The sequence below is a fragment of the Nuphar pumila genome, chromosome 2, assembly GCF_984573655.1.
Source record: "Nuphar pumila chromosome 2, dmNupPumi1.hap1.1, whole genome shotgun sequence".
Lineage (NCBI taxonomy): Eukaryota > Viridiplantae > Streptophyta > Magnoliopsida > Nymphaeales > Nymphaeaceae > Nuphar > Nuphar pumila.
In genome coordinates this window covers 46,316,086-46,342,198 of record NC_143250.1, presented here as the reverse complement: position 1 = coordinate 46,342,198, position 26,113 = coordinate 46,316,086, and the positions used below count along the sequence as shown (strand labels likewise).

Sequence of the window (26,113 nt, the reverse complement as noted above, 5' to 3'; positions counted from 1 at the left end):
TCATGGGTAATATACTCGAGTTCTTGCATATCTCATGGGAGCTCCAAAGGGACAAAGTGTTGGGATTGCCTTTTGTCATGCAGTTGCAAAAAATGCAGAATTGACAAGAAAAATTAAGAGGCAAGTTCAACGAGTGAAGGTTTCATCAAGTGCATTTGAGTTGAACAGATCAAAAATTTATAAATCGAAGCCTATTAGTATGACTACATCTTCTAGTGGAAGCTGAAAGACAGTTGATATTCGCAATACTTTTAAAAAGGTAGAAACAGACCATGTAGATCATATAATTATCAGGTTTTTTGTGCAAATGGCATACCTTTCAATGTGCTTTGATCACCCTTTTGAGAAGAGATGATATCTGCAATTAGTAAAGTGCCTGGATATAAACCCCCATCATATGAAAAAGCTCGAACAACGTTGCTTGACAGTGAGAAAGAGTGTGTTTAAAGAGAGTTAAGTGAATTTCGAGAAAAGTTTGAGGAGTTAAGAGTTTTCATTGTCTCAGACGGTTGGACAAATATAAAGAACAAACACTTGATAAATATACTTACATCAAATTGTTTTAGCTTGATGTTCTTATATGCGAACCACTTTTCTAATGTGCAATAGTCAGATGCAAATATTGCTGAGTTTTTTAAGACGGGATTTAAACTTGTGGAGTCTTCTAATGTAGTGCAAGTGATTACAGACAATGCAGCAAATTGCAAGTTAGCTGGAAAAGAATTGAAACAAACGTATAAGTATATTTTTTGGTCACCTAGTATTGTGCAGACACTTAATTTGATCTTCAAGGATTTGGCTTAATTTGATCTTCAAGGATTTGGCACATGAATTTAATTAGTTGGGAGAGACATATTTGCAAAGTAAAAAAATTGTGAAGTATATCACCAATCATTCAAAAGCATTAGCAATCTTTAAAAGTAATGAAAAATTAGACCTAATAAAGATTGCAAAAACAATATTTGCTTCACATCATACTACTTTGAAATGTTTGCTTGATGTGAGGAAGAGCTTGAGGCTTACAGTCATATCAGATAGATGGAGCGAGTGGAAACAATCATGCACTGGTGAGACTATGAAAAAAATGGTTGTTACAACAGAAACGATTGTTCTTGATGAAGAATAATGGGATTCAGTTCATTTAGCATTATTGATTACAAAACCCATCTACAAGATGATTACAATTTGCGATCAGGAAGGCCCTATAATTGGTGAAGTGTATGAAGGCACGGACAACATGTTGGGAGAAATCAAAGACAATCTAAAAGGACAACCAAATTTGTATGAAAAGATTCATAAAATTGTCTCAAATAGATGGGATAGAATGAATGTATCTCTCCATAGTCTAGCCCACATGCTTACTCCAAAATATTACGAGTCAGAGTATCTCAAGATCTCAGCACCAGGATGGGTCAAACGAATTTGTCCTGATAAAAATATAATTTATCCATTTAATAAAGTTTAACATTTAATGAATTTATTATTTTATTATTTCATTTGCATTTTCTTGTTAAGTTAAACATTTTTTCTGCAGAAAAGGACAATGATTAATTAGATGGTGCAATACTCACGCTTGAAGTCATATCTACTGGAAATGAAGAGCTCTCTATACTTTATAGGTCACAACTGGTGGCTTTTACATCAAGAAGTGAAAGATTTAATAAGAATGCAGCAAGAATAGATGCATTGAATCCTACAACGACAGTCTTTAATTGGTGGCGTTTTTATGGTGGTGATAAACCCGAGTTGAGAGCATTAACCATTAAGGTTTTATCTCAACCTATTAGCTCATCTTCTGCAGAAAGAGTGTGGAGCACCTATCGCTATATTCATAATGTAAAAAGAAATAGGCTCAATGAAGATCGTGTTGATACCTTGATGTATATTCATTCCAATCTTCGATTGATTGACAGATATAATTAAAGTGTTTTACTTTTGTTTTGCTATATTATAAAATATGTATCTATCATTGATTATTTGCTAGCAACTTAGCATTCATATTTTGTATTCTTGTTATAAAAAGGTGCATCAATCGCTACAAAGGACCTAGTGGAAAATGGGATATCAATTCAGAACTTCCTATTGTAGAAGAAAATACGTTGAGATTAGAGGACATGCGTTGAAGAAATTTGGATGATAGTGCACAACAATCAAGCATTATTTTCAACTCCAAACCCAAAGATGCACAACCAAGAGTTTCATTGCCTCCGATAATCATACGTACAATTGAGGTTAAAGAGGATACAAATCAATCCAACAAAGCTAGTAGAACTAGTGCATATATACAAGAGCGACAATCAATTGCTCAAGGTCGGATTGATTGTTTCTTTAGCATGAGACCTAGGCAAGGTATATGTTATGCATATTATGTTTTTTATTTTTACTTTCTTCTATATATATATATTAGATTAAGGTTTTTGAACATTTTAATTTTTTTAATATATTCATTATAGGAAATAAATGAATGAACAGAAGGCATGGTCGTGGAGGGCAAGGAGGATGTGATGATGCAGAAAGTTCTCGATTTATTGCTGACCTGGAGGGGAAGAGAAAGATGATAGATTATTGATTGTTGTCAATGAAATGAACTCTTGAATTCTTAATCATTTTTTTGATAATGTAGTCGGAGTAGTCCAACTTAGAAACTTTTATGTTACTTTTTTTAGTCATGGTCTTGTAATATTTTGTTACTTTGATATGTACTTTTGTTTTGAAGCTTGCATGATGAAGTAAAGTAGTGGATTATGTTAATTTTAAGTTTACATTTTAGAACTTTATAGCTTATAGTTTACAGTTTAGAACTTTATAGCTTGAAAATTTAATCATATCTCTATGTATTATGTAATCCTTGAGTTTATTGATTTCTCGTTTTTTATGTTGTAGATATCACAAGATTCACAAGAATCATAACATCAAATAAGTCATTTGATTCTTTCGTTAAAAAATATACGCATTTTAATGAAATTTATTAGTTTTCTTAATGCATTATTTAGTGTTTTCATGCATTTGTTAAATGGTTGCAACAAGAATGTGAATTATGATTTTTTCTTGATGTATTGTTTTTTAAATGCTTGAAAGTTGCAATATGATGCATTTGTTAGATAATTGCAACATGTATTATGTATTGTCTTAGGTACTCACGTTTTATTTTGTCAATGATAACATAAATCTTATTTTTTGATAAATTAAAAATATATCATTATATTTTCACTTTCCACTCGAATCCTAGGTCGCTTCCTTCTTCGTTTCCTAGGTCACTTGTGATACGCTTCCTGGTTCGCTTCTAAGTCGTCCCATGCTTCTCATTTTAGAAGTGCCTCAATTCCCACTTGCACTTCCCGTAGCGCTTTTCTCTCCCGCTTCCTCGACTGGCAACTCTGATTTTCACTTTATGGATTTTTTGTTCCTTCCACCCAAGTCATTTTGTAATTATGTACAAGATAAAAGTATTGACACTTGGCATAAGAGACTTGGGCATCCTAGTTTTTCGAAGATGTATTTCTTTCCTTCCTTGAAAAATATATATTTTGTAAAGATTGCATTTTTGAAAAAATGAAAGCTATTATCTTTCTTTATAGAACTTTTATTTCTACTCGACCTTTTGAATTAGTGCATTTGGACGTATGGGGTCCTTCACCGATCATATCAAAAGGCGGTTACTCCTATTATTTTATTTTCATTAATGATTGTACTAGAGGGATTTATTTTCTAAATCTTAAATCCGATTTGTTTTCTTTCTTTAAGGAATTTCATTCAATGGTTAAAAATCAATTTATTAGCAACATATCCTTTCTTAAATTAGATTCGGGAGGTGAGTACATGTCAAATGATTTTCAAAGCTACTTAAAACAAAATGAAATTTGTCATCAAAGATCTTGTTTTAGAACACCACAACAAAATGGGTTAGCGGAAAGAAAGCACAGACATATAATAGAAACCACTAGGACTTATTTGATTTCAAGGAACATTCCAAAAAAAAAAAGAACTCATTTGTCTTCGTTAAAAAATGTCTCTCCATTTGAACAACTTCTTAAAATAACTCCTAATTTTAAAAGACTAAGAATCTTTGGTTGAAAGCGTTATGTGCTAATCCATAAAAATGATAAACTATCTCTCAAAGCCATTGAATGTGTTTTCTTAGGATATGGTGAAAATAAAAAAGGGAAAGATGTTTTGATCCAATAAATAACAAACTCTATGTTTCAAAAGATGTCACCTTTCTTGAAAATGAATATGGGTTTGATTGCAAAGGACCTAAAGAAGAAATTGATTATTCATTTCTATTTGATCTATTGCCAAGACATGATGAGTTTGACTCTATTGAGGTGTTTGATTCTTTGAATAATAACTCTAATATTGATCGTCCAATTGTTGATGAAGTTAGTCCTCAACATGAAAGTTTGAATGAAAATGTATCAAATAATATGCATGTGTATACTCGACGTGGAAAAGGTAATCATCCATGTGCCCTTAACAAGTTCTCTCAAAACATACCCTTAGAAGAATTCCAACAAAAGAGATCAAATTAAATCTCTAGTGATCCAAATACATTTATATCATATAACCCTTTTTCTCCAAACTTTAGATCATATTATGAACCATCTCATTATAATGATGTCAAACAATACCCTAATTGGAATGAACCAATGGAAATAGAACTTAATACTCTTTGGAAAGCCAACACATGAAAAATAGTTGATACTCCTTTAGGCAAAAAGCCTATATGATGCATATGGGTGTTTAAAGTAAAGTATTTAAAGTAAAAACTAAAAGTGACGAATCATTAGAATGATATAAAGCAAGATTAGTCGCCAAAAGGTATGTCCAAGAATATGGAATAGATTAAGAGAAAACCTTTGCTCTCGTCACAAGAATGATTAGTTTTGGAACTTTTATTGTCGTAACCTTTATTAAAAAATGGCTCATTTTACAATTAGATGTTAAAATGTCTTTCTAAATAGAGAACTTGGTGAGGAAGTTTACATATGGAACCTCCTCCATGGTGAATTTAAATAGAAAATTATTAAAATTTAAAAAAGCCTTATATGGGCTTAAACAAGCTCCTAAGTCTTGGCATGATAAATTTAGTAATGTTTTGATTAATCTTGGGTTTATCTCTTGTTATACAAACAATGCTCTATTTGTTAAGAAAATAGATACTACAATTGTGATCATTCTTTTGTATGATGATGATATGATCATCAGAGGAAATGACAAAGAAGGTGTTATTGAAATTAAATTGATTTTAAAGACATTTCATATGTCTGACTTGGGGTTTTTGAGATATTTTTTAGGAACCGAGGTTGGCTACTCTCGCAAAGGATATATTCTCTCCTAGATGAAATTGGTTGCAGTTATGAGGATTGTGTGATACATTAAAAACACTATCTAAAAAGGGCTTTTCTTGTCATCTTCTTCGTCTTTAGATTTAACTACTTATACTGATATTGACTTGGGGGTGGTAACCCAAATGATAGAATCTCAACTACTAGTTTTTGTATTTTTTTTATGGGTTTCGTTAATCTCTTGGAGATGTATGAAACAACAAAAAGTCTTGGTATCTTCTGTTAAAATGTAAAACTGTACATATATGTATATATAATAATATTATATTATTATATATATATATAAATACATTTTTAATTTCTTTCTTTTCTGTATTTTTTTCCTTTATTTTTATTTTTTGTCTTTATGTCATCTAGTTCAGTTTGAACTAGAATGACTGTTGCTAGTCAAGTCCTGTCCAGACTTGACTAGCAATAGAGCTGTTGGACTGACACATTCCAACAGCTCTAACTGTGCCCAACAGCTCTATTGAGTCCTCTTTCAGCTGTGTATATAAAGGGGTGCAGCCCCTCTTGTATTTGACTCCAATGCTTCTTAAGCAATTGGTTTTTCATATCAATAAAGAATACATTTTTATTTTTATTTTGTTTCCAGTTATACCCTTTTTAAGGGTTATGCTTTAGTGTCATTCTTGACACTTGCTCTTGTTAATCAAAGCTCGTGTTTCGAAGATCCCCATTTCATTTCATGGTATCAGAGCCGCGGAAGTACTAAATCTTGAGGAAAAGCTGCCTCGGTTTCCGTGCCCGTTTGCAAAAGTGTTCGCCACTTGAAGAGAAGTGTTTTATCACTTCATTGGAGAAGATTTCACATCTTGTTGTATTGTTTTTTTTTTTTCTTTCTTTCTCATTTTCCTTCTTGTTTCTCTTCTATCCCTATTCTTTCTCTCCTTGTAATCGATGGATGACAATGATAAAGTCACCATCATGCCTATGAAACTAAGCGATACGAACTATGTAACATGGGCTTCAATCATGAAGCACCATATATGGGGAAAAGGCTTATGGGGGATTGTGGATGGTTCCGATTCGGAACCTAAGCTATCTCTTACTAAAAAGGAGGGAGATAAAGACGTCCCTCTATCGGAAGAAGAGAAAATCAAGGCTATTGCCTCATACGAGAAGAAATGGAAAGAATGGAGAATATCTCATGCGAAGATAATGTCATGGCTTATCAATAGCGTTGACATTAAAAAATGCTCAAGTCTTGCCAAATTTGATCATGCCGATAAGGCATGGGAATACCTTAAGAATATGTATTCCCTTAAAGATATTGCACACGTGTGCAACCTCCAAGAAAAAGTTCGAATGATGACACAAGGAGACAAAACTATTCGTGAATATTACAATGGGTTGTCCGAACTTTGGGAAGAACTTTCCCTTTTAGAACCAAAGTGGCATTGTGCCGAAGACATCGAGCTTCGTCAGAAACAACTCGATGTTGAACATTTTTACCAGTTTATCACTGGATTAAGGCCGGAATTTGAAACCACTAAATCGGCCCTACTTCACCGGGGAAAAATTCCTTCTATTGTTGAAACTATTGAAGAGTTAACAATGGAAGAAAATCGTCTCCGGAAAGGTTCTTTAAAAATTGAAGATGATTCCGTTTTAGCCGTGTTTAGACTAGGGAATCATGTTCGATCATATAGGCCTCCTCACTTTAACCGACAAAATGGTGACTATGATAAGAAGAAAGTTATTTGTCATCACTGTCATGAACCGAGACACTACAGGCCACAATGTCCCAAACTTAAGGAGCTGAGAGAAAAAAGAGCTGCAATTGCTGGATCGGAGCCTAAAGATCAGGATGCACCAGTTTCCCTGGCCCAACTAATGGAGATCCTTCAGCCTCTCATCAAAGGTGCCTCTTCCTCATCTGAAGCTTCAACCGGCGCAGCAGCCTCATCTTTTTCTGATTTAGGTAAAATTTCTTGGCTTCTTGACTCTGGTGCATCTTTTCATATGACCCCAAATAATCAAAGTCTATCCAAATGTGTTAAAAATAAAACAAGTGTGTCAAAGGTCTTTACTGCTGATGGGACTTCTCTTGAAATAGAAGGAATAGGAGATTTTGAAAAAATTTATAAAACAAAAAAATTTTTTATTCCAGAAATTAGACATGTTCCCAAATTAAATTTAAATCTTTTATCTGTATCTCAAATTTCTGATTATGGGTGTAATATTTCTTTTTCTTCTCATGGTTGTTGGGTACAGGATCGCCAGTCAGGCAAGCTGATTGGGGAAGGCCATAGAGAAGGAGGACTCTATTACATGGATTTTTTGGAAATGCCGAAGAAAGCTTTTTGTTATAATATTCAAAAAATAGAGTTGGAACTGTAGCATAAGAGACTTGGTCACCCACATATAGCCAAAATACAACATTTTCCAAATCTAGGGAAATTTTGTAACTCTGAATCATTTGATTGTAAAGATTGTATTCTCGGCAAAATGAAAAGATTACCATTTCAGAACAGAACCTTTTTCTCTTCAAGACCACTTGAATTAATACACTCGGATGTTTGGGGTCCTGCACCAGTAATTTCTAAAGGAGGATTTGTTTACTATGTTATTTTTGTCGATGATTTCTCCCGACATACGTGGATGTACTTTCTCAAACATAAGTCTGAAGTATTTTCATACTTTCAAACTTTTCATAATATGGTTAAAAACAAATTTCAAAATGATATTACTATTTTTCGCACAGATTCAGGGGGAGAGTTTTTATCCACAGATTTTCAAAATTATCTTAAATTGCATGGCATCACACATCAAAGATCTTGTCCTTATACACCTCAACAAAATGGACTGGCAGAACGAAAGCATCGCCATATTATAGAAACCACTAGAACTTTATTAATAGCAAATCAAGTCCCTAAAGACTTTTGGGCAGAAGCTGCCTTAACTGCCACCTATCTCATTAATAGGATGTCATCTTCTTCGTTACAAAATATCACTCCCATTGAAAAACTTATGAACATTTCTCCAGACTACTCTAGATTAAGAATATTTGGGTGCAAATGTTTCATATATACTGACAAAAATGATAAACTTTCCCCTCGTGCGATTCCCTGTGCCTTTTTAGGATATGCTGAAAACCAGAAAGGTTATAGATGTTTTGACTTCAAAAATAATAAACTATATGTGTCTAGAAATGTTTCCTTTCTTGAAAAGGAGAGCTTTGATTTTAGAAAATTAAAAGACGTCACTGAGTACTCCTTTTTGCTAGATCTAACATCAACATCTGATGAATATGACCTTGATTGTAACTTTGATGATGATCCAAGAATTATTGATCTTAATGTTGAAAATGAAGAAGTTCATAGAGATACTAGTATTCAATATTCCAGGCGACAAGAGTCTAATACTCCATGTGCACTTGAGAAATATTCTAACATTCCAACTAGACAATCATCCCGAATTTCGAGGCCTCCAGAAAAGTTTGTATCATACGAGTCTTTCTCACCCACATATAGGGCAGTTATTGCATTAATTCACTCATATGAAGAACCATCCACATATTTTCAAGCAAAAAATGATATCAAATGGATAGAAGCCATGAAAGTTGAATTAGATGCACTTGAAAAGGCTTCTACATGGAATATTCAAGATCTTCCTCCAGGGAAGAAAACTATAGGATGTCGATGGGTTTATAAAATTAAAACCAAGAGTGATGGTACTCTTGAAAGATATAAAGCCCGTTTAGTAGCCAAAGGTTATGCCCAAGAATATGGGATTGATTATGAAGAAACCTTTGCTCCGGTGGCTCGTATGACTACTGTCCGAACCTTAATTGCCTTAGCTTCTATCAAAAAATGGTCTATTTTTCAAATGGATGTCAAAAATGTTTTTTTAAATGGAAAGCTAGTTGAAGAAGTATATATGGAACCCCCTCCTGGTCTAAGTATTCCTAAGGGTAAAGTCCTTCGCTTAGAAAAAGCTCTTTATGGACTTAAACAAGCACCAAAAGCTTGGTATGATAGGTTTAGTCGTGTTATGATTGATATTGGTTTTCAATTCTGTTTAACTGACACTGCTTTGTTTATTAAGAATTCTGATGCAGGGATCATTGTGCTTCTTCTCTATGTGGATGATATGATCATCACCGGAAGCGATAAACAGGGAGTTGAAACAATCAAAACACTTCTTAAATCTCATTTTGAAATGACTGATTTGGGCTTGTTGAGATATTTTTTAGGCATTGAAGTTGCTTATTCTCCTAGAGGATATTTATTATCTCAGACTAAATTTGCTTTTGATATTGTTTTCAGGTCTGGTATTACTGATGATAAGAAAGTTGACACTCCAGAAGTTGTTAATGTTAAAATGAAGATTGATGATGGAGAACTTCTTGCAGACCCTACTCCTTACAGACAGCTTGTCGGGGCACTTTCCTATCTATCCATTACCAGACCAGATATAGCACATGTTGTTCATACAGCAAGTCAATTTCAACATGCTCCTACTTCTGTTCATATGGGAGCAGTCATGCGTATTATCAGATACATCAAGTCCTCTCTTTCACGAGGACTTTTCTTATCTTCCTCCTCTTCTCTTGATTTAATTGCATATACTGATGCTGATTGGGGAGGTGATCCCAATAACAGACACTCAACCACTGGCTTTTGTGTCTTTTTAGGGGAATCATTAATCTCGTGGAGGTGTAAAAAGCAGCATAAGGTATCTCTCTCATCCACCGAAGCTGAATACAGAGCCATGGCAACCACGACCATGGAAGTAGTTTGGCTCCGACGACTGCTTGCTGACATGGGAGTTGAAGCAACAAAGGCTTCACAAATGTGTTGTGACAACAAAAGTGCGATCTACATTGCCAGTAACAGAACATTCCACGAACGCACCAAACACATCGAAATGGATTGTCACTACGTCAGAGAGGAATATCTACACGGGATAATTGATCTGCCATATGTCACTTCAGAATATCAGTTAGCAGACCTCTTTACAAAGCCTCTCGCTGCTCCCCGATTTCACTTTCTCTTAGACAAACTTTCGCTCATTGTACCGTAAGTTTGAGGGGGAGTGTTAAAATGTAAAACTGTACATATATGTATATATAATAATATTATATTATTATATATATATATAAATACATTTTTAATTTCTTTCTTTTCTGTATTTTTTTTCCTTTATTTTTATTTTTTGTCTTTATGTCATCTAGTTCAGTTTGAACTAGAATGACTGTTGCTAGTCAAGTCCTGTCCAGACTTGACTAGCAATAGAGCTGTTGGACTGTGCCCAACAGCTCTATTGAGTCCTCTTTCAGCTGTGTATATAAAGGAGTGCAGCCCCTCTTGTATTTGACTCCAATGCTTCTTAAGCAATTGGTTTTTCATATCAATAAAGAATACATTTTTATTTTTATTTTGTTTCCAGTTATACCCTTTTTAAGGGTTATGCTTTAGTGTCATTCTTGACACTTGCTCTTGTTAATCAAAGCTCGTGTTTCGAAGATCCCCATTTCATTTCATCTTCAACTGAGGGAGAATATCGAGCAATGACAATGACAACAATGGAGCTTGTTTGGCTTAGGTCTTTTCTTCAAGACATGGGAGTTTCCATCTCCAAATCCTCGAAGATGTGTTGTGACAACAAAAGTGCAATCTACATAGCAAGCAATCACACCTTCCATGAAAGAACCAAACACATTGAGATGGAATGTCACTATGTTCATCATGAATATTTTAAAAAAAATTATTGATTTACCGTATGTCACATCAGAGTACAACTTGCAGATTTCTTCACCAAAGCCCTTCCCATTGCTCGTTTTGTTTTTCTACTTAACAAACTTTCAATGATCTCACTGTAAGTTTGAGGCGGGTGTTAAAATGTATGCATTCAAGTATTCATACATATATATAGTTGTATATTAACATAACCCTCAAGGGTATTTTTGTCTTTTTATCATATATACTTAGCAAAGTCCTTTACGGACTTATATCTCTTTTTATTTTTTACTTTTTCTTTCTTTACTTTTTTGACTTTTTGACCATGGACAAAATTGTCCATATTATAGGACTGTTGGGATTCTCCCCAACAGTCACAACCCTTTGTTGTATAAATAGGGGACCTTGTTCCCTCTTAATTGTATTGTTTTTAGAGCATTTTATCAATAAAATACATTGTTTAGTTTATGTTCTTTTGTGCTCTCTTATGCTATTATACCTAGGCATCTTGTGACTCCATGCATTTTGACCATTAGTGGCCTTGTGAATGACATCAAAGGATCCAACATGGCAATGGGGCACTCGAGTAATTAATGAAAACCGATTGAAAATCGAATGCAACTATTGCTATATTGTTATTCCGAGCGATATCTCTCAGTTGAATTATCATTTAATGGGACACATCTAAATGTTTTGGCATGCACGTCAAGGAATTTGTTGGATGTCGTGAAATGACAATGTCAGCAATTACTGATTAGTTCGAGAGAAAAAAAAAGAGATGAGTGGGGCAAAAATGAGATATACACAGCCACCTGTGAGAACAAAGATGAGCTCCCTACTTCTGATCCTACAACCCCTAGCATAACATCAGAAGTTGAAAGTTCTGTAGTGAAGGGAAAAGGTGTAGTTGGTGCTAGTAGTAGTGACGCGAGTACAAAAAAGAAGAGGAGTAGGAGGGAGTTCTTCGAAAGGAGGTAGAGCTAGAAGTTCTATTAGAAGCATTTTTCCTCCTATGACTACTCCTGGAGCACAACCCTGCATTCGTACTGCTATGACTCCTCAACATTTAGTCGAGCATGGTCGTGGTTGGAAGATGGTTCTATGATGTGCATTCCTTTCAATGCGGAAAATTATTTTCATTTTCAAGTCATGGCAAATGTTATAACCAGAATCAGGTCTGGATATAAAATGCCTTCATGTCATGATTTTAGAGAAAAAAATTAGATATTAATATAAATGAAGTGAAGGCATATTTTAATGAGATGAAGCAGTGTTGGAGAGAAACTGTGTAGAATATGGCAAATGGGTGGACAAATAGAAAGTCAAGGACCTTGATAAATTTTTTTGTCTATTGCCCCAAAGGAATTATGTTTTTGAAGTCAATTGATCTGTCTGATATGCCCAAGACAACAGATGTATTGTTCTAGGTATTTAATCAAGTTATGGAAGAGGTTAAACCTCAAAATATTGTTCAATTCACTAATAATGAAGCAATATATAGGGCAGCATGTAAATAATTGGCAGAAAATTATGAGACATTCTTTTGGACCCCGCGGGATGCCCATTGCGTAGACCTCATGCTTGAGAACATCTACAACATGAATGAGATAAAGCACACAGTTGAATGTTTTCAAGAAGTTACTAAATTTATTTACAATCATGCATGCATTTTGAACTTAATGAGAAAGTACACGAGACTGACCTGGCTCAGAAACAATATTTTTTTTAATGTTTACGAGAACCCTACTCTCCCTCAATATAGCTGGCTAGAAGCAAAAGAAGAAAGCGGGGAGGAAGAGACAAAGGTACCTTATCACCACCTCTTGTGCATCATCTTCTTCTACTTCAAGAGACAAAGAGAATGGGATTTCGCCCCCCCCCCCATCCCTTTTTTTAATATCACTTTCCTTCGTTTTTATTTTTTTACATACCCAACTTTTTTTATATATGCTAACAAATATTGATTTTGGATGCCCATCCAATACAAACCATGTGTATACAGAGATAGAGAAGGGAGTAGCGGCCTCCAGCCTTATGTGCCTATAGCAGCCTACCACAAGTGAATGAGGGGGTTCCAGAGTTATTTTTCCCAAATTTGACAAAGTAGATGTGTTTGGCATGGTCGATTTACTAGGGAACGACACTTGGATCATGTTTTTCGACAAAAAAAATATGACTTTTTAAGCCTTGAAGATTTATGACATTTATAAAAAATTTATGTTCAAACCTTATAAAACCTATATGTGTCGAAATCGAATGATGCAAGAGTCTGTTTCTATAAAATCAAACACGTTTATAAGTATTTTTCTGTCCAAAGGAAATATATTTATATATCTAGACATGTTACTTTCAATAAAGCTCTCTGTTACAATAACATTTTGCATATTAATGTTGTTAAGCAAAAATTGATTGTTCATTACTAACATGATAAACCATTTTTTATCTGTCAGCATCCTAAAATCAGCACGTCATCAGTTGAATTTTAAGAGCAGTCATATGTTAGAAACGAGTTTGAGCAGTTCATTGAATTAAATAAGGAAGATCAGCCTCAACAAGATGTTTGTGAAAATCAATACAACCTTGGACTTGATAAAGGACAGCCTCAGAATAACATACAAAAGAAAAAAAATTAAGTGCAATAGAAAATTAGCAGGTTTAATCACAACATGATTTAGTAGTAAGTGATCAGAATCAACATGACAAATTAAAGAGGTCCATCAGAGCCAATCCAATTGAAAAGTTCATTTTTTATGAAAATTTTATGGTTGATTTTCAAGTTTTTATAAGTGTTTAAAACCAAAGAACCAAGAACTTACAGTGAAGGTGGTTATAAGCTATAAAAGATGAAATTGAAGTTATGTATCAAAATGGTACATGATCAATTGTTGAGAGGCCAAAAAACAAAGAACGTAGTTGGCAACAAGTGGGTATACAAAATTAAGTATAAATCAAATGGCAACATAAAACAATTCAAGGCAAGGTTGGTTACTAAGGAATATAACCAATAATAGGACATAAATTATGAAGAGACATTCATCCTAGTGACAAAAATAGTTAGTACTAGAATTGTATTATCCCTCACGTTATCATTCGGTTGGCCATTATTTCAGTTGGATGTTAAAAATGCTTTCTTGTATGGTGAGTTGAACGAAGAAGTCTACGTGAGGCAGTTGATTGGATTTCCACGTGAAAACCCAAGGTATATTTACAAGTTGAATCGCTCTATCTATGACTTGAAGCAAGCTTCAAGAACATAATTTGAAAGTTTCTATCATGCTATTAAGGAACATAGATTTATGAAAGTTCATGTTGATAATTTTTTAAATATTACACCAATATCTCCATAGGGAATGTCCCATACATAAAATAGAAAATAACACACTTGTCGCACTACCTTGAATGATGATTCTGCCCTTAATCAAGTTATGCATGGCATCTGACATGCATAATTTTCTCTTCAGAAACTTATGGTTGTCTCTAGATAATCCTTTTATGAATATATCTGCCACTTGTTGATCGGAAATGAACTTTGTTTCCATTTTCTCATAGACTATCTTATCCCAAATAAAATGAAAATCAATCTGAAAGTGGTTTGATCTATCATGCAAAACAGGGTTTGTAGCTAGTGCAATAGCACTTTTATTATCACAATATAGGTCTGACCATGAAATTCTAAATTTCAATACCTTTAGAAAATATCTCACCCAAAAAAATCATGTGACCAAACTCTCCAAAGCTCTATATTCAGCTTCAGTACTAGATCTTGCAATGGCTTTTTGTTTTCTACTCTTCCAAGAAATTAAATTCCTTCCCAAATAAACACAGCATCCTTATACACATCTCCTTTGATTTGGGTCACCGGCCCAATCGGCATCTGAATACCCAATTATATGATTCACACACAATTTTCTTAGATCATTTTTGTAATACAATAAGCCATGGTTAAGTGATCCTTTAACATACCTCATTATCCACTTTAAGGGCTCCATAGGAACATTTGTGGGTGAGTGCATAAATTGACAAATCTGATGCACGACATATGCAATATCCAGTATGGTGATGGTTAAATATTGTAAAAGCACATGCAATGCTGCAATATTTTTCTGGATCAACAAGCAAAATCTCTTCACTCATCGACAACTTATTCAAGCATGTTGGTGTATTTGCTTACTTACATTCATACATATTGAATTTGGGCAGCATGTCATATGCAAACTTTTGTTGTGAGAACCTCATAGAATCAAAAATTTTATATGTATACTTTTGTTGTGGCAACCTCATAGAATCAAAAATTTTCTCAACTTAAATGCTTAGGAAATACTTAAGATGACCAAGGTCTTTCATTTTTCAACAAGTACGCTCAAACATCATGTCACTATGATGTCATTAACAAGCATCAGAATAACAATAACACCATCATGTCTATAATATAGAAATAAAGAGTTATTAATAGGAACTTTCATAAATCTGCGTTCCTTAATAGGATGATAGAAACTACTTTCAAACTATGTTCTTGAAGCTTGCTCTAAGCCATAGATAGAGCAATTCAACTTGCAAACATACATTCTTGAGTTTGCAATTTAAAATCCAATCGGTTGCTCCATGTAAATTTCTTCCTTGAACTTACCATGCAATGAAGCATTTTTAACATCCAGCTGAAATAATAATCATCTGAATAATAACGCGAGGGATAATACAATTTTAACGGTAACTATTTTTGTCATTAGGATGAATATTTTTTTATAATTTATCTCCTATTATTGGTTATATCCCTTAGCAACCAACCTGGCCTTGAATTATTTTATGTTGTTATCTGATTTAAACTTAATTTTTTATACCCACTTACTGTCAACTATGTTCTTATTTTTTGGTCTATCAACAATTGACTATATATTATTTTGATACATAACCTCAATTTCATCTTACATAGCTTTTAACCACCATTTATTCTTGATGACTTCACTATAACTGTTTGGTTCTTTGGCTTTAAACACTTTACTGATAAAAACTTGAAAATCAATCATAAAATTTTCATAAAAAATAAACTTTTCACTTTTAAATCGGATTTTTAGCTTTGTTGGACCTCCTTAATTCTTCATGTTGATTCTGATCATTAAATACTAAATCATGTTGCTATTGAACCTACTGCTTTTTTGTTGCACTTAATTTTCTTCTTTTTTATGTTATGGTTTCCTTATGACGTTGTCATTTATCAAGTGCAAGGTTATGCTAATTTTCACAAATAATATCGATGTAATAACCCTGATTTTTTATTAGTTGTACCTGACTTTATCTTAAAATAATAAGTAATTTCCTAAATCGGGCCTGGGATCCCAATTTCAGATCCAGGATCCATAACGGGTCTACATATATATTCTCATATAGATATATAATTATGAGAGAAAGAAATAGAAGAAAAAATGATGATGAATGATAAAAATATTATAAAAAAATAAATATAAATGAAAAATATATATACCGAGGGATCCACAGTTGGATCCATTTGGATCCAACCTGCGGATCCACATCGCAAAGGTGGCGCACGTCCAAACCCACGGCTGAATCCCGGGTCTCGGGTCCGGACCCGGGCCGCACCCCATGAAAAAAAATATATAAAAGTAAATGAAAGGTTAAAAGGGTTCAGCCGCTACAGGGCTGAACCCGATAAGGAGCGAGTTGGGGGAGGGTGTTAGGGTTCAAAACCCTAACGCTGTGCTATTTCGGGGGAGGGGTATGCGTAGCCACCGGGAGGAGGTTCCTCCATTTTCGGGCACCCTCCTACAAAAAGGGGTCCCCGAACCCCTTCTTCTCAATCACCTCTTCTTCTCGCTCTCTTCTCTTCCTCCCACGCTCCCTCTTTCCCTCTCGGTTTCCCCAACTGCCTCCCGCTCCCCTGTTGTCCCTCTCTCTCCTCGTCGCCGACCTTCCCTCTCCCTCCCTCTCGCTCCCTGCATTCGACTGTCGCCGCTGCCGTCATCGACGAACTTCCTGAGGAGCAGGATTTTGGTTTGCCCTCCAAGCATGGCAGCTCAAAGGAGAAGCACCGAACAGGTAGGTCTTACTGCTATTTTTACTTGTTTGGGTATTGAGTGTGTTCGAGCAGCCGATGCGGGTTGCGGGGAAGCCCTAATTTGAATAGTAAGGTGGTTGGGGCCTATGCTACTGAAAACCCCAAATCTCTGATTTGGGGGATTTCGGATTTCAGAAGGAGGGTTGATTCAGAATGTTTACAGGCTATGGGTCCTAGATGACTGAGTCTTTTATTGAAAGGAAGGTGTGGGGTCTGGGTATCCGAAATCCCAAAAAAAAAATCTTGAGTTGATAGGCTCGTTTACTTTCCATAACTTCTTTTAGATCGGGATTGGATGTTGGTTTCTCATTAACAAATAAGTGTTTAGTTGGATTCCGTTCTACTTGTGTAAATGGTTGAGGCCCTTTTTGAATTCAGTTAAATCCAAATCCACGCTTCATGTAAAATACACGTGATATAGCATAAAGAGCTAATATGACCTGGATCTGGTAGGTTCCTCAATCCGTGTGGAAGTTTGTGTTCATGGTCTCTATGCCTAACTATATTAGGTGGGGCCCGTATTCTATTCTCGTACCCCCAAATCGAAAGGATGTTAAGGGGTTTGATGCTAGCCCCTGTACATCGATGTGTTGACTCTGCTAAAATCTTTAATTTCATTAAGTCACTTTAATCAGCCTTGTCTATCTTTTTCTTCATTGAGCAACTGAATTGCAGTGTATCTTGTGCAAATCTATAAACTAGGGTGTCACAATCCATTTTTTGTTTGGCATAGCATAAACGCAGAATCTCAGTTCTGCGTATATGCTATGCACCGACCGTTATAATTGCATGATCTGTGTTGGAAAAGTTGTATGTAGTTGATAAGTTAAATGATCCTATATTCGAGATATTGACTAGGGTTCATGCCTGTATACATCGTCGAATAGTGATAGTTTTTTTGTTGTTTTTATTATTTGTGTATTAGGTGAAAAAGCAATGTGTTGATCATGCATAAATGTTGTAAATGACTTGTGTTTTATTTCATCAGATTAATCAATGATAGAGGCATGCCTAAATCCTGTACATATTCTGGTAGATTTCATGAGTTGACCCTGTGTATATTCCTTTGAAATACACGGTAAGACCTATGTATATAACTTTGGATTTCACAATTTAGTTTGTATCTATCTTCTTTTGAATTTCATGATATAGTTTTGGGTATAATCTTTGGAATTTCACGAATTGGTCCTATGCATAATCTTGGGGATCTCATGATCTGATCCTTTGTAACTTTCTTTAAGTTTTATATTAACTATTGAGGTGAAGCATGATTAGGTCCCATGCATTTTCTTTTGAGTTTTTATGAGCCATCGATGGTTGATGCATGCTTGAGTTTTGTGTATGCCTTTCTCTCCCTTTGTATATGATTAGTCGAGTTGTTCTCGTATGAAATGTAGTGGGAATCACGGTAGTTCATATATAAATTGATCTCATTGGTGGCATGAAGGGCAGATTATTGATGTTGTAACACATGAGACATCACAATGGTGGTTTGAATTGCCAAGCTAAGGTGAGAGGGTCCACAGTGGCCATAGGTTAATAACTGGAACACACACATATATTGAAGTATAATTCTTTCGCCTGACTGGTTTAAAGATATCAGGGGCACCCATACTTATACGGTTTCAAGGTACCGGAGCACTCTGAGTGGTTCTGTAAAATCAAATAGAGAAAAGTTTGGATTGTATACCTTTGTAATATAACGAAGGTTAGAGATCTACTACTATGGTAGTAGGAAATAAAATTTGCGAAAATGCCCTTGTACTTCGAGAAATTTAAATAAATAAAAAGATCAACCCACTTAGTTTTTCGGGCTTACCTTGGAGAGGGTAGGTGGTACAAAACTCTGAGGACAAGTGTTTATTTCTTTGAGCGACAATGGTTCATTGGTCCCCAGTTCTCGGAGTTAAAAGACCCAAACTACCAAATGTGTCTTAGGTGGTAGCTCTTTGTTCTTCTGCAGAAGTTAGGGATGCATCCTATTTTGGTTTTGAGCCTTTGAGAGGTTCTCTCGGTCACTGACCGCTCCCTTAGGATTTACAGTTTCAGTTAGAATGTTCGGGTTAATAAAACACCAATGAATAATGAACCCCCGAATGTTCTTTTCTATTATGATTGTCTTGGCCCCCGTATACCCGCGGGATAATTAAATAAAACATTAACTTAGAACATCTTAGGTATCACATTTGAATTAGTGACAGGTTTGCAATTTTATACATAAACAGTTACTTTTGAAATATGGTCATTTACTTTTAGGATGCAATAGAATTTGTAGCTATGAGATATTTTAATTCGGCTAATGCTTTGACATGTTAGTTTGTTTTTATAAATTGTTGTTGTCATGGTGTAGAACCTTTATTTATTCTTGTATATGCTGAAAATCACACGGCACCCACATCACTTACTTAACACATGATATAGCTGCAAGAAAAATTACAGTATTTCATACTTAAACAGTTGTAGTCTAATTCCTATAAATTTATCATTTTTCAGGTGAAGAATAGAGTTTATAAGCAGTTGTGGGATGAGGCTTCGATCGGGATTTGATTTATTTTTCCCGGAATAGATTGATTTCCTCTTGATATATTAGTTCATGTCATTGAAACGCTGATGTCATTATTTATTTGATTTTAAAATAAAATAAATGATGTTGCTTGATCACTCCTGTAATGCACCTGAATGCTTAACCCAATGAAATGGTTGTTTCCGCTGTTATAAAAAAAATCCTCTAAAAATTTGGGTTAAATTTTGAGGCGTTACACATTAATTCTTCATGCAGATTCTGATCATTAAATACTAAATCATGTTGCTATTGAACCTGCTGCTTTTTTGTTGCACTTAATTTTCTTCTTTTGTATGTTATGGTTTCCTTATGACGTTGTCATTTATCAAGTGCAAGGTTATGCTAATTTTCATGAATAACATCTTGTTGAGGTTGATCTTATTCAATTCGAATGACTGCTCTTGAAATTCAGCTGATAACGTGTTGATTTTAGGAGGCTGAGAGATAAAGAATGGTTCATTATGTAGGTCATGAACAATCAGATTTTGCTCAGCAGCATTAATATGCAAAATATACATGTAACACAAAGCTTCATTGAAAGTAACATGTATAGATATAGTAACATGTCTCATTTAGACAGAAAAGCACCTATAACCTTTATGTTGATTAGAATTTCCAACGAAAATAGATAATTCATTTTTGGGATCAAGTTTCTTTCTATGGGACTAATTAACATCCATGTAACATAAGTATTTGAAACTTCAACATCGAGTAATTGGCTTTAGAACCCCACAACAATTTGTACGTGGTTCTATTATTAATCCCATCAGTTGGCAATCTATTTATAAGAAAAGTAACAGTATGAAATGCCTTCATCCAAAGCTTTTTTGGAACTCCAATAGGAAACATTAATGAGAGACCCACTTTGGTTACATGTCAATGTTTTCTTTCGGCTACCCAGTTTTGTTCTAGGGTGTATGCACAAGAAAATTGTCTCTCAATTTCATTGTCCCTTAGATATTGGGTGAATAGGTTAAATGTGTTTTCTCCCCGTTCATCACGTCGGAGGATACTTATACGTCTCCAAAATCGATTTTCCACATAGGTTTTAAATTTCTTAAATTTATGGAACAATTCATATTTGTGTTTAAGGAAATAAATAGACGTGTTTTCTCCCCCTCCATCACATCGGAGGATACATATACGTCACCGGAATTGATTTTCCACATAGGTTTTAAATTGTTTAAACTTATCAAACAATTCGGATTTGCTTTTAAGGAAATAAGTCTGTGAATATGGAAAAATCATCAACACTACATAATAACATGAACCGAAAAAGGATAAAGTAGGGTCTAGCCCCCAAACATCAATATGGACAAGACAAAAAAATAAAAGCACTTCTATTAGTATTATTACTTGGTTGAAGGACTGACAACCATGGCACATCAAAGGACCAACACCAAAGTAAATGGACAGAATAAACCCTTTCTACACAAATTATTCAAAGACTCGAATGAACAATGCCCCAAACAATTGTCATAAACGAACATCTTTATTGTGACTAAAACGACTGACAACATAAGAAGGAAACTTCTCCGAAAACTCACGATTATAAATGACATAAAGTTCTCGACTTTCTCCCTTAATGTATGTTGTTCCCGATTGGTCCTTCAAGAAAACATATTTAGGAGTGAATATACATGAAATGCCAAAGTCATCACCCAATTGAGGGACGAAAATCAAGTTCTTTTTAAAGGAAGGGACAAGAAAAATGTTATTAAGAATGAGGATACCAGAAGGAGAGGATATTTTAGCACATCCAACATGTGTGATGGCCAGCCATGAACCATCACCAATAATGTCTGCACCCTGACCATTATAAGGGACAATGGAAAAGAGTAACTGATTAGCAGCCCCAATATCCACCAACCAAGCATGAGCCTCAGATGGTGCATTCATAGACATGTTCTCGAGAGCATGAGTCACATTATTGATGCTGCAATTATCTTCATTAATAGCATTCTTTTCCCCTTGATAACCAGAGTTATACACTCCAAATTTCCACCATTGTTCCTTGCACCAACTTCTCATGACAATACTTAGTAAGGTGGTTTCAAGCACCACAAATGTAACATGACATAGAGCTGTAATTTCCTCCATAATTCGTATTCAGCCAATTATAATTATTACCAAAATTCTGATTTGGAGTGGGGAGAATGCCACGGCCCATATTCTATTGAAAGTTTCCACGACCAGCATAATTATTATTGTTGTAGCCGATAATTTCGCTCCATCCTCTTCCATGTCCTCAATTGTTATAGTTACTGTAATTATTATAACAGCCACCTCTACGGCCTCTTCCGCCCCTGGCCAGAAAAATTATTATTGGCAGCATACAAAGCGTTACTGGCAGCAGCTTGAATAGCATTAGAATTGTTGCTATGCCTGTTTGGAAACATGGATCATGATGGAGTAACTTTGGGTGTAATTCAGCAAAAGTAGGATATAGAGTCTGAGAAGAAGCTATTGCAACAAAATTCTCATATCCTTCTCCAAGTCCACATAAAGCATACATTACTTCTCTTAATGCAAAGCATTAGCTTGAGACAGCTGAGCATAACAATTTTGTAAGTTCAAACCTCTTTTGCAGTGGATAGATCTACAACTTGCACCAGTATGTCTTCAGATAGGGTTGAATTGATCCAACCCAACAAACCTTGGTCATTGGAGAGTCAGTCCTCATATGCAGGATTTTGTGAATCAACTTTCCGCTTTTTATTCTCTTGATCTGATTCCTCTGAAGTGATGAACTCAGGTGGAACCACCATGGTTTCATCAACATGCCCGGATAACTTCATGTGACGAATATAAGGCAAGACTACCCTTTTCCAGTTCCAGGTAATATAGTTGATGGAAGTAAGCTTGACACTGACTTTAGGAAATGAAACAGGAGTAGATGACTGAATCAAAACAGTAGAACATGCCATATTAAAAAAATAACAGGGCCAGAAAACATTGGTCTCACTCTTTCTTTTCTTTTTTTTGAGACGAGGGAAATATTAATTCCGGTTATGCACCAGAACTGCAGCACAGATTTTTATAGAGGCCCAAAGTGCCAAAATAATGTATGGTGTGATTCCCAAGAGAGTGACGAGGGAAATATTAGTTCTGGTTATGCACCAGAACTGCAGCACAGATTTTTATAGAGGCCCAAAGTGCCAAAATAATGTATGGTGTGATTCCCAAGAGAGTGACGTCAAAGCAAAAATCAACCCAACAGCAATAAAAGGATTGTTTTTTAGAGAAACTGAGAGATGATACAACGATCTATAGAAAAGTAAGAAAAGAGCAATATGACATAAGTTGGGTCGCCCAATATTTAAAAAGGAAGGGTCGGTGAATGAGAAAAATAATAACAGGACAGATTTAGAGAGAGAGAAATTAGATTTAGCATGTAGACAAATCAAATTCAACGTGTTGACAAGAAAACTCAAAAAATGACAAAAAAAAGTGTGAAAGGAGGAAAATAGAAGGAAAAGAAGAGAAGGATAGGCAGAAAGAGAATAGAAAGGAGACAACCTTACCTTTACTCTGCACTGAAATTAGCAAGGGCCATGGATCGATGGCTCTGATACCATGTAAAATGGACCCAACACTGTGTTAAAGAGAGAGAGAGAGACATCTGCTGCACTTGGCCCTTAATGTTCTTTGACAGTTGAAGGGCTTCACCTCTGATTTATATTATAAATATAAGAACCCTAAAGGCATATTACAAAAGAGTAAAAACAAACTTTAAATATTACATCAATATCCCCATAGGGGGCGACCCATACATAAAACAGAAAATAACACACTTGTCCTTCTAAATTGAATGGCGATTCTGCCATTAATGTAAAACCCGTAATTTTTAATAATTATTAATAAATAAAGAACTCATTTTTATCTCCAAATTAGAAATGTGTTTCTAACTTTAGAATTTCATTTATTGATATATTACATGTTCATTTGTTCATTTCTCACCAATCAGGGCATAATTTGCATTTATAGAATTATTTTGGGCTATAAATCACTATTTATATATAAATTATATTTAAATGTATTTTTATAGAATTTATAAATTATTGGAGTGTATTTGTGTGTTACGTGGCTCTTGGTAATGGTTTATAGGATAATTTGTCATTTTTGACTAATCTTGGTATAATTGGCATTTTTAAAGTTTTGGGCATTTGTGGGTGGTCGCACACTAAGGGTTTGTTGTATTGCTTGGGTAACGGTCTTTCCGGACTTCGAAACTCCTCGGTTTTTTGGGTTTCGATTCATTGTTTAAAACATTATCAAAGTAAGTTTTCTTAACTGAACTTGTAGAGAGCATGTTTAGGCACTAATTGCATAAGCAAGATGTGCTAAATACTTCAATGAATTGCAAATACAAGTTATGCGCACACACCGCACGTAGTTGTAGATATCTAGGGTTGCTATGGTTGTCTATATGTTTAACTGATTTGAATGCAGGATATACTAAAAATGTAATACTTACGCTAAGTATCAAAACAGTCATAAACCAATGTGCATTGAATGCAATGCAATACGAAATGCAAATCAGGTAAACGCACGTGGTAAGTAGGTGGTGCAAATGCATCTCCCAATAAATTTGTTTTTATTGTATACAACACTTTCCTGCTCACACACACCACTTAGTTATAGATATCTAGGATTGTTGTAATTGTAGTTCGGAGATCATGTTGAGCATGATTTGAATGTATGAAAATAAAAGTGATTTTTTTATCGTAGTTAAAAAATCATGCTCGTCATGATTTTAGATAGCAAAAAATAAAGTGTGTTTCTTGTAGGTACATATTTGAGCATGCATTTGTGTGAATAAATGTTGCATAAATTGATATATTTGACATGACCATATTGAATACTAGTGTGAAATAATAATTGTGTAATCATGAGCGATAGAATCATGTTCATGATAGGATTATGCAAATACCATTATGCATGGACTAATATGTCTCGTGCTCTCAAGAACGAACCATAATTTGTGTGAATGGTATTAATATATGTATATATATACTATGTGTGAGGCACATTATGCATGAAATGCTTGCTTTGCATACTGATTCACGTGGTAAAACAATGTATATATGACTTTAATCCTGCGTGCATAACTCAAATTACGTAAAAATTATGTATGTTGAGGTTTAGTTGCTTTGTATTAAGAAATGTGCATGTTCACGTATATATGCATAGAACTCATGTTTTGTTTATGTATACTTCGAGGTTCAATTTACGAAATGCAATGTTCCTTGCGACGATGATATAATATGTAGGATAATATGCTTATGTATGATAGGATTTAAATGTCATGTGATATGAAATTATGAAAGAATGCGATAAATGTTTAAGTTCAATAGTGAACTATGATTCATGGAACCATATTGATTAAATGTGTAATTTTATGATTTTAGATGTCATATGAAATGATGTGCGATGCGATGCATTTTGATTGTATACATACTTGTGCCCGTGTTAGTGGTTATAGACCGTGAGAGTGATCATTTGTATTGATGCATGTATGACAATAGTTTTCACTGATACTCGTTGAGGAACTGTTCCCAAAGGATTTTCTGTAAGGGTGTGCATGACCAGATCATGTAATTCAGCTAGAAAGGTAAGTCCATGTAGGGAAGTGCATTGTCCAAGAGCAGGTAACCCGTGAAGACGGTATATTCTTGTGAGGAAGTGTATTGTCCAAGATCAGGAAGGTCATCTGTCTAGGGCGGTAACTCCTTATGAGGTTGTACACTACACAAACCAGGTGATCCGGTGTAGATCTTGTAAATCTTTACTATGAATAAATAAAATGTTATGATGAATTGTGATGATCTTCTGAGTTTATTGAGATAGTTAGTTATGAATCTATAGATTTGACTTTTTTGTTGTAGTATGAGTATATGCTGAACTCAGATGTGAGAATTAAATTCTTATTGATTTTAGATCTTGCTATGAGGTTATGATTGTGATGTTTATGTTAGCGTCCAGGTGAAAGACACATCACGCCTACAAATAACTAGGTCGACATATTAGGTGAATGACATATCTCGTCTACATAGTTATACTGCAAATGATTGCATTATGATTGTCTCATTTGAATATATCACACATATATATCATTATTAATGCAAATCATGAATATCTAACAGATTTACTTGAAAAGTATATGTGTGTGTTTCACGCTGGCATGGTCAAATATGATTTCACCTATTGTTTATAAAAATTATGAATGAATATGAAAATGATGCAATGACCTCAAATGTCTTAGATGCATTTATATATTCAAGTGATGACTTCTACGTTTTGAATGCATGTGAATTATGCCTTATAATGTGACTTCATGTTGAATGACATATTAAGTGATGGAATGCTTTTAAATGCCTTACGCAGTGTTGTAAAAAGCGTTGAGGCGTAGCGAGGAGCTCCACCAAAAACCGAGGAGAGGCATAAAACG

At 34.7% G+C, this 26,113-nt stretch overlaps 1 protein-coding gene across 2 annotated transcripts in view; it reads right to left on the bottom strand.

The window, feature by feature from the left end:
* Positions 1-26,113, bottom strand: part of LOC149845409 (mediator of RNA polymerase II transcription subunit 13-like) — a 154,299-nt gene that overhangs the window by 111,893 nt on the left and 16,293 nt on the right. The window contains exon 11 of one of the 2 annotated variants that reach the window (XM_089995739.1): positions 317-376. The exons of the other annotated variant lie outside the window; for it this stretch is intronic. Coding sequence (XP_089851865.1) covers positions 317-376 — 60 coding nt within the window. The remainder of the gene's footprint in view (positions 1-316; positions 377-26,113) is intronic. 2 annotated transcript variants of the gene reach the window in all.